This window comes from Antennarius striatus, chromosome 13 (genome assembly GCF_040054535.1).
Source record: "Antennarius striatus isolate MH-2024 chromosome 13, ASM4005453v1, whole genome shotgun sequence".
NCBI classification, from domain to species: Eukaryota; Metazoa; Chordata; class Actinopteri; order Lophiiformes; family Antennariidae; genus Antennarius; species Antennarius striatus.
This window is the reverse complement of record NC_090788.1, coordinates 15,464,301-15,475,066: the sequence shown is the minus strand read 5'-3', so window position 1 is coordinate 15,475,066 and position 10,766 is coordinate 15,464,301. Positions and strand designations below refer to the sequence as shown.

Below are 10,766 nucleotides of genomic sequence, written 5' to 3'. Positions count from 1 at the left end.
ACCAAGATTATTATTTTTATTTCAGTCACTGCCCATTGTAATTTCTAATTCTATCCTAACAATGTTAGATAAAACAATATCAAAATACCTATGGCAACATAAAAGAGTCAGAATCAAATATAAAACACTAATGCAGCCAAAGACAAGGGAGGGTTTAACCTACCCAATTTACAGCATTATTTCTGGGCTGCACAAATTCGAGCTTTAATCATCTGGATAAAAAACGACACGGACATGGTTTGGGTGAAGATGGAACAAAGTTCATGTAAAAACATTTCTTAGAATCACTTCCTTTTGTGACTCAGGAAACGAGGAGGAAACTCAGAAAAGAAAATGAATGGATTAAAGGAACATTGACGATATGGTCAGTTGTAAGAAAAAAATTGGGCATATCTAAATCAATCACTAGAGCCAATAAAATATCTAAGAATCCAGACTTTTTGCCGTCTACACTTGATTAAGGGTATAAAAATGGTCAAATAAAGGACTCATTAATATAGCACAATTGTTCACTGGGGAAACTCTGAAGTAATTTGATCAACTTAAAAGAGAATTTAATTTACCTGTTCAGGACTTTTATAAATTTTTACAATTACGTCATTACCTTTTAAAACCTAAGGAATGGGAAAGCATTAGAAAAATACCGACGGAGTTAGAAAGACTGTTGATGTCAATGACCGGAGAAAATACAACAAAAAAGGGGACTATATCAAAAATATATAAAGCTCTACAACAAATTTCTAAGGACAGTAATTTAGAGGTTAAAGAGAAATGGGAAATGGAAGCTAATATCATAATAACAGATAAACAATGGGAAGACACTTATGAAGCAGGCCGTAAAATAACTAGTAGTCCAAAACTTTGGGAATTTGACTGGAAGGTTAAAATGCAATATTTTAATACTCCGGTGGTAACTTCAAAATATAGTAAGGCATCTAATTTGTGCTGGAGGGGATGTGGAAAGGTGGGAGACCACACACATATACTTTATTTTGGGACTGTCCATTCTGGAAGATATTCAAGAGGAAATTAAACATGTTTTGGGCATAAATATTATTTTAAATGCAGCACTGGTCATTTTAGGGATACCCTCAACTAATATGATAGACAAAGATATGATTTATTTACTCAGAATAATACTTCTGGTCGAAAAAAACATGTGACGGCTGCTTGGCTGGACCAACATCCCCCCAGAATAACACAATGGAGAGAGAGAATAAAAAATGGATACTCTATGGAGAAAATCACCGCGAAACTACAACTGAAAACAGAGAAATTCATGTCAAGAGGGACACAATTATGAAGGTTATACAAGCCTATGTATGAATGTACAGGAATATACAGTATATATGTACATAAGGATTAGAAGAGATGTGTATATATAAAAAAATACATTTTCATTTATGTTTTTTTGTATTTTTTTTTTTGCTTTTTCTTTTAAACGATTATATATTATGCAATTTAATGTATAACATGGGAACTGTTTTTTCAATTTGTATTGTAATTTATGTGTACATCTCCTTTACTTTGGTTTAATTGTTAAATAAAAACTAAGTTTAAAAAAAAAAAAGCCTGATTTTTCACTGACATGCACCACCAGACTGTCCCTCAGCACTCCCCATTGAAAAAAGTAATTGACTTCTGTAGACGTCATTGGCAGCCAGCGAGTTAAGAATAAAAGGTCTGCTCAACCACGCATCTGCAAGAAATCAATATTACACAAATATGCAACAAGAACATTTGAGTTAAGACACATCTAACCAAACCTAACCCCAAATATACAATGTCATTACGCCCCATTATAGACATGTTAGGACAAGTAACTCACACTTACACCACATTCACAATGTCTAATGCGGAACATACAGTATGAGAGCAAACTGGAAAAGAATATGTCCGCTGTTGAACAAACTTCAAACCAAAACTCAAGCCATTGATAGCAGCCCAGCACTAACTCAGATAATGGCCCAGCATGGACCGCAGAGCTGGAATGCCCAGCACAAATCCCAGCCAGTTGTTAGGGGAGCAATTTTGTGTGCAGCACCACGGTCCACTGGTCAAGAACATGCCCAATGTGGGTCCTCAGCAGGGATCCACATGTAGGGGTGGTTTCAACAGAGGTACGAGGGGAGATTTTAGAGGGAAATACAGAGGTCCCCAACCATATTGGTGCCCCAACAGGGGTACCAAGATTCGACCTTAGATGAGCAATTATATCCTGAGGGAGTTTTGACACAAAGATAAACGGGATATGCCTGCCCTTCATGGTTGATACAGGGGTCAGGTACAGAATAACAGTCTCCCCCTCTCATCTACTAATGTGTGGTTGGATTTTTAGGTAAATCAGAAAAATGCCATCTAGGTGTGCCTGTTGAACGTGAATTCAATAATCTGACATTCAATCATTTATTCTTGTTAATCGGAGCTGTCCAATTAGTTGTTGTTCCTGAGATCTGATACACGAACTGCAGGTGTCAATGGTGTGCCAGAAATCCTCCACAGACATCATCCTCCTGAATCGTAAAATCCATTACTGCATGCTGCAGGTGACCGCAGAGGAAGGTCACTAGTGCCCTAATGTGGTGAGGTAAGTTCACCAACTCACCCTAAAAATCACATGTAAACAACTGATTGCTGTGGATACTCAATCTTAGATCATATCCTCCCCCACACAATCCTATGCATTGTACATACAAGTATTTGATGCAAGACAAAGCTTCCAATATGATCAAGGAATACAACAACTTGTGGTCTACAATTACAGAACAGTGGTCCAAAACTCGCCATAAACCAGATATTCAAACAGGTGATGTTTTCTTCAGACCAAACGGTGTGGCAACAGAGTATTTTTACACTAAAAATGTAATAATACAGTATCTAGACTCTAGATACTCTATTTAGCTGGGTCAATGTACTTCTTCGTTCGTTTGTTGTTGTTGTACTCTTTCTGGTGATTCTTTTGTATTCCACTTGTCTCAATATGATGTATCAATCTTTCATTTTTTACTTTTCCCTAATTTTCCCGGAATCTGATCAGTAATCATTTTATAGCTTTCAGTTACTGCCATCTACTGGTTATAACATGAATTCCTGAACATTTTTCAGTCACAGCATCAATTAACTCCAAGGGAATGAAATTGTTTTGCTTATTTTTTATTTTATTACTACACACTGTTTAACTAATTGTGACAGTTAGAAGGCAGAATTCAGCTCCCAGTAATAGATTCATCCAGCTTCATCTTTCTGTACCTGCACTCCAGTTGTGTTATATGTGGGAATTAATGTAATGTGGGTCCAACGGGAAGAGAATCCATTCACTGTATGAACATTCATTCATTCATTCAATCATTTTCTAAACCTGGTTCTTTCACCGTCGCGGGTTGCAGGGTTTCTAGAGCCTATTCCAGGGACCCGGGGTTGCTAGAGCTATCCCAACCCACTGGCGGCATGAGGCAGGGGACACTCCAGGGGCAACGCTAGTGCACCGCGGAGATAAATGCAGACAGACAAGCATGCACACACACAGTCACACCTACGGGCAATTTGAAACCAGCCAATTCGCCTAACATGCACGTTTTTGGAGGTGGGAGGAAGCTGGAGAACTCGGAGAGAACCTATGCAGACACGGGGAGAACATGCAATCTCTGCACAGAGGGACTTTTGGTGTGTCGTAACATTCTCTAGTGACTTTAAGAGTGGCGGACAAAGTATGTCCACCACAATACGTATATATGTACATATGTGAGTGATATACATATATAGGCGTGTGTGGGGGGGGTGGCATACGGGCTTGTGTAGTGGTCAATATGCACATCTAGAGGTTTGTTTTTTAATTCTGGTCAAATACAGAGAAAGTGAATTTTAACTCTTCTCCAAGGCAGGACCTTAAAAATACATACACACAAGCCGTTTAGCTATTAAAAACCCTGAGCTAAAATTAGCTCTATCACTCTTTACTTAAGCGCACCATTCACAAATCACCCAGGATTCACCAGTTTGTTTCATCAGTTTTTCTTTTCTGCCCAGCTGGTCAAGGCGAATGATCCCCTCCAGAGTCTGGTTCTTACCCTGAGTTTCGTCCTCAATTAGAGAACTTTTCCCTGACGCTGTCGCTTTTGCTTCACCTGGAAGGTCCTGTTGGGTTTCTCTGTCTGTTGAAGCACTTTGAAATGTCTGATGTGATTAGCACCATATAAATAAAAGTTGATTGTTTTAAATTTGGCATGCACCTACAGTAATGATTATATACTCCAGCACTAAGTCTGTTATGATTTCAATCAAAATCCACGGTTGAAATTGAGGGAACTTTGGGAAAATACTATTACTCAAAGCCTGAACACAGACTGCTAGTAGGACACTTTCACTTTCTGTCACGCAAGAGTCTGTGATTACCATTTATTTGTGATAAGTCATAGAAATGTAAAAGAATCATGAAGACATATATGCAATTAAGAGTAATCTCAGTTTAAGAAGTTTCCTGTTTACAGTAATTCACAGAGCTTTTATTATTGTCTGGAGATAGAGAAAAAAAACAATATTCGATCCACTCTGAAAGTCCAAAGAATTACTCACTTTGAGGGTCAGCCAATCTATGTCATGGCACCAAGTTGTTAGAGTTGGCAGTTCTTTTATTGAACAGTTATGAAAGTGTGTCCAAAGGAAAACAGGATAGTGACTGGTCTTAGTTAATAATTTGTTTTGATTGCAGGTGAAATACAGCAAGTAGGAACTCAGTCTATGTGCCCCCCTAACAAAGGACGCACAGAACAGTTATCTTCTTGGGCGTCTCTGCACCAAACACTGGGATGGATAGCACTCAAGACGTTGTGACTGGACAGTGACACAGTCATTTCATAACTGCTCTGGTTTGCTCTAAGTGTGTGGATGTTGTATTTCAGAAAGTGTATCTGATTGGAACTGTCTGCAGACATTTACCACTACACAAGAATATATATAAAATTTTATGTTAATTACTGCATACCAGAAACTTATAATGAACCCAGGACTGAGACTGAAAGTTGCCTGCACAAGGACATAAGTGATCAAATTATTACAACTTAACCATGCAGTTGAATATCACAGAATGGACTATACTACATTGTTGGTCTTAAATTCAGTACAAGTTGTCTGGATGAACATGATACTCATTAAGACATGAGCTATGAAGCACCATATTCATACCCACAAACCCAATGTCACTGACGGCATCTAACTTTGAAAAGAATTCTTACTCTTTCATTTTGAAGTGTATAGTTACTTTAATATCATGTTATTATTATTTTTTAGAAGGTTTTGAATTGATATGGGTGCAGTGTCACATATCTATAGTAAGCACTGTGCTGTATTTAGATTTTTTTATAGAGGTACACAATACCAGTCATGTAGTTATAACCCCGCTCTGGCTTCATTTTTATCCATTCTCTCTCCTTAGTGACTTCTACACAAGTCCACAGACCCTCTTCCTCCATCTGCTTCAGCTCATTCTCCAGGGCATGTTTGAATTCAGCATTGTCACAAGAATCTCTGGTTGTCATGCAAATGTAGCCACCTATGGAAAAATAGTGCATTAGTTTTTGAAGGATTGAACACACTAATGATAGAGGAGTGAGATACTGATTTAAATACAAACTGTCTCATTTATATTTACAAAATTGGGAACATTATTATGGAACTATGCAGTGTTTTAATTGTCATACAGATGACCGAAAATTATATTTAGAAATAAAATCAGGTGAAGTTAATCACCTGTGTAGACTTTAGAAACATTTTAAGGACATAATAAAACTCTCCCCCTTGAACTGACACCTTATTGTGGTATTGTGATGCCCGAATGATCCTAGCAGTTATGTTGTTGTTGCTCTTTGAAGGGTCTCTCATGGCAAAGAGGTCTTGGGTGACAATCCAGGCCAGGAGTCCAAGTGGACCGTGTTCTTCACCTCCATTGTCAAAGCAGCTGCTAAGAGCTGTGATCACAAAGTCTGGTGCCTGTCACAATGGTTACCCCAATGTCCTGTGGTGGATGCCAGAAATAAGGGATGCCATCAAGCTGAGGAAGGTGTCCCACAGAGCCTTGTTGACTGCCCACAGGGCAGGCCAGCTGTACTGCATTCTGAGTGGTTAAAGAGGCAAAAAACTCAGATTTGGGAGGAGTTTGGGAAGACCATGGAGTATCAGTCAGCCTTAAAGAAATTCTGGCAAACCTTCCGGCATCCCAGGAGAGGAAAGTGATGCACCACCAGCACTCCTGCTGGCCTTGACTGGGATATTGTCAGGGAATGAATACTTTGAGGATCTCCTCAATACCTTAAGTGTCTGGATGTGCAAATGTACAGTATCTCTGCAGATGTATCTCTGTAACATCGCATGGTAGTTGAGGACAATACCACTGGATTGGCAGACCAGGATGGTGGTTCCCCTTTTCAGGACAAGGAACTGGATGGTGTGCTCCAGTTATACGGGAACTACACTACTCAGCCTTCGGGGGAAGTCTATTCCGGGGTTCTTGAGAAGAGAACTACACCGATAGTCAAACCTTTCATTCAGGAGGAATAATGTGGCTTTTGTCCCAGCTGCAAAACACTGGACCAATTCCGGTGGGTGCTCAAGGGTTTGCGGAAGTTAAGCCAACCGGTCCATATGTGCTTTTTGGATGTAGAGAAAGCGGTGATTAGAAGGTGTATGGGCCTGCTTCATCTGAAATCAAATGGTTTTCAGTTGTTGGACTTCTCTGCAAGTCCCAGAGCTAGACAACATGGAGGGGTTTGCAGTCAAATGTGAAGCGGCCAAGATGAAGATCAGCATCTGTTCTGAAAGAGTGGAGTGCCCCCTCTGGTTAGGAGAAGAGTCCCTAACTCAAATGAAGGGCTTTAGGTATAGTATCTCGGGGTCCTATTCACAAGTACGAGAAAGGCAAACAGGCAGACCAATGAGGTTTCCACAATGATGTGGTTGCTCTACAGGTCCATGGTGTTCAAGAGATGAGCCACAAGGGAATGATCTCCATTTACCACTCTGTCGACTTTGCAACCCTGACCTATGGTCATAAAGTCTGGGCAACTTGAGTCCAAGTTGCTGAAATTAGTTTAATTGGTAGGGTGGCTGGGCTCAGCTTTAGAGATAGGGTGAGGAGCTTAAACATCTGGGAGAGGCTTATAGGAAAGCTGCCGCTTCTCCAGGTCAAATGGTGTCAGCTAGAATGGTTTGGGCACCAGGTCATGATGCTCCCTGCATGCCTTCCTATGGATGTGTTCCAGGCATGTCCATCTGATAGGAGATCTGGAGAAAGTCCCAGAAATTGTTGGAGAAATTAAGTCTCTTGGTTTGCCTTGGAACACCTTGGGATCCCACAGGGGAGATGGATGATGTAACCAGCGACTGTCTGGACTCAAACTGCTGCCCCCACTATCCAGACCCAGATTACCAGCTAAAGATGATGGGACTATTTTGTGTTGAATACCATTTCTGGCTTTCTATGGAAAGTCTAATAATTGCTAACAACTTTACTTTAGAGTATGAAACAAGGAAAAATAGTCTCACCTGGTTTAGCAAAGTCGAACAACTCTCTAACCACGTTAACTGGGACATGACCAATAGTCAGTCCTCCAACAATCACAACCACATCAAATAGACCTGTGGGAAATAAATTGGTGAGGTTGAAGAGTTAGAATTAATGGGATTAATTTGACAAATAAGGAATACAAATGTAATGCATAAACCAATGTTATTTGTATTTGATCACACTCACATTGATAGATATAAACAAACTATATAATCTCTCATGCCTGCTGTGAAATACTGAACTATTAAATTACCCCAATGGACAGACAATGGTTCCTCTCCAAGCAGGCACTGCTTCAGGTCCTTGTACAACCCAGTCTTTCTGGACATGTCCAACATTGCATTACTCCCATCAACACCCACAATTTGTTTAAATCCTTGTGTCACCATCTATACAAGAGACATACATTTGGTCATTCATCAGTCACACTAGTCAAATAAATGAGTATAGGAATTACAAGCCCATCAGGTTTTGATGTTCTTCTGAGCATTTAACATCTTAACACCACAACCTGAAAAGTTGTTCCAAAAAATAAAATATACAAAGAGAATGATTTGTTATTTGGTCTTCTTTTTTGTGAGTTCACCTGTTTCGCCACCAGTCCAGTACCACAGGCCACATCCAACACAACAGCTGCTTCACGATCACCGCTGAAATGAGCCGAGATGATGCTTGCTGCTAGACTTGGTCCTCGGTAGTCTAAAACATTGGAAACCTATTCACATAAGACAAACACAAAGTGGTATCTGAATGTTAATTAAATTTATAAATTATGTGGTGCGCAAAGTTCTCATATTATCAGATACATGCAGTACAGTTGAATTACTATGAGGGGAGAGGAGGGCAGGGCAGGGCAGGGCAGGGCAGGGCAGGGCAGGGCAGGGCAGGGCAGGGCAGGCACACCCACCTTTGTGTTCATGACTTTTTTGGTCAGGTACACGTCTGACATGTGTAACTTACTCTTATGACTTAATGTGGAACTGCTTGAGACAATCCTGGATTTTAAAGCAGGTCATTGTCATTTGCTGTCTTTTGATTGCCTATCACAGATAAGACTTTCATGCAATGTTTACCCTTCTGTTGTGTTCTGCAATTTACAAGATTTTCTCTCAATAATTTTAATTTTATAATTTTATGTCTGTCATAAGGTTTCACAAGTTTGTTCGCACATGACATCAGAACATACAAAATACATTTTGAGAATTTTTATAGAATTCTGTGTTTTATTAAACTTCTATACAACCTTGGTGTTCCTAATTAAAAAATGGCTGACCTTCAGAAAATGAAAATGTCTGCAATTAATGTTTAACTTTGTGTAATAGAGTAAAATAATAATTATATGATAGTTTCAAATAGTTTCAATGATTTATTCCACTTCCTTACAGTTGTGGTATGTAAAGATTTTTTAACTACACAGTTGCTCATAGTTCATGATGGACCACATAATGGCCAAAGGAGAGAGTGTATGAGAACTTCTAGTGTACATCTTCAGCCTTACAGTTGTCATGAGGAGAGAGGTCAAGAAATCGTCAGTGAAAATCTTTTTGTCTTGTCATTTTTACATCCAAAGCGGTGATGTATTGTAATTGTCAGTGTTCGTGTGCTTGTATGTTCATGAGTTAGTGTGTGTGTGTGTTGATAACCTGTCACGTGACCGAGACCCATCAAGCAGGACGGATGCATGAATTTGTCAGTGCGTCATTCCACACAGACGTTACTTTTCAAATTTAACGTCTTTCAGACTCCGAAATAAATAAAACGGAAGTAATGTAAATAAGTTCTTCTTTTTGGGCAGCCCGGTACCAAATGACCCACGGACCGGTACCGGTCCGCGGCCCGGGGGTTGGGGACCACTGCTTTAAAGAATATTTTATACTGCTCAGTTATATCATCGAACTGGCGAGAAGGAGAAGAAGAAAAGCTGATATTATTTCCCACTATTTCAAAGTTTTAAATGGAGTTTTTCATTAAATATTGAAACTCATGAAAGTTTTTAAAAAATCCAAATTCTACATCTATATTCAGATAAATTAAATTAAGTAGAACTCATTGCATGGTCAGTCCTCACACCAAATTTTAATTTGGTCCATCAATTTGTAATGAATGTATTCCTGCTGTCAGACAAACAAACCAAACTTATTGACTAACCTCCACAGAACAGGTAATTAATTTTGAGAGATTTGGGTTTATAATTATTATTTAATGTGTATAGGAAGACCAGTTATCCATGAGTTCCAGTACTGGATCTAAGTTGTTAATCAATATATTTATGTCATTGATGAAATTATCTGAAATAGTTTACTGCTCCTTTGTTTTCTTACCGTTTCGTAGATCTCTGCACTGGAGCTGTAGTAGTTCGTTTTCTCTCTTGGTGTGGAACTTGTAGAAAAAGATGCAACATATGCTGCTGCACTTTCAACTATTTTACTGACAGATGACATTATAAATACCAATGGGAAATTTCCCCTGGGGTTTCTGTTCCAGAATGTAAGGTAAATTAAACTCTGAGTCAGTCTCAGCTGTGCTTAAAAAGTTAATGTAGCTCCTCCCTTCTACTGAGCCTGAAGCAGATGGGCTCAAAAAAGTTTCAGAAACACTTTTCTAAAGTGTCTCTTAAGAAAACAGGAGGCAGGAAAATGTCTCTGCCCACCTCCCTGTTCCCTTTTCTCAGGTGTGACTCTGCCACCTCCACCCTCTATTACTTACCTATCCTAGCCTCGATGACAGACACACCATGACTCACAAAAACAGGAAGACATGAAGAGGACACAGTAAGAAATGGGATGCACAGGAAATAGCAGTGCCAGAGAAGAGTTGCAGGAGATTCTTTTCTCCAGGAAAAGAATCTTTTGAGAGACTAGTAAATGGCAACGGGTGTATGTCACTAAATAATGGCACGTCAAGTCCAGAATATTACTAAATTGAACTCATTAAGATTGTTAGCATTATTAACAACAACTCCAATCAAACTGCTCTGAAAAGTGGCTTGAAAAGTGGCTTGATATTACATGTTTTAAAACTCAAGACAAGGCGAACACACTGACATGATCCATGCAGAATCTACTGTACATTTTGATGTTATTTTGATGAGCCTTGAAAATTGATATTTCAAACATTTTATGCTTGAATTCTGCAAACCAATCTGTAAACATGGTAATCATTAATAGGTAGAAAGTCAAAATATTTACCAGTAAGAGCTGCAAATACA

The 10,766-nt window shown here is 39.2% G+C and overlaps 1 protein-coding gene across 1 annotated transcript; it reads right to left on the bottom strand.

The window, feature by feature from the left end:
- Positions 1–3,137: 3,137 nt before the first annotated feature.
- On the bottom strand, positions 3,138–10,141 carry LOC137606285 (methyltransferase-like protein 27). The gene is made up of 5 exons (XM_068331481.1): positions 9,880–10,141; positions 8,145–8,273; positions 7,812–7,947; positions 7,537–7,629; positions 3,138–5,548 (listed from the first exon to the last, which is right to left on the bottom strand). The coding sequence occupies exons 1-5, from the start codon at positions 9,997–9,999 to the stop codon at positions 5,346–5,348; spliced, it is 681 nt and encodes a 226-aa protein (XP_068187582.1). The 5' UTR covers positions 10,000–10,141; the 3' UTR covers positions 3,138–5,345.
- Positions 10,142–10,766: the final 625 nt, after the last annotated feature.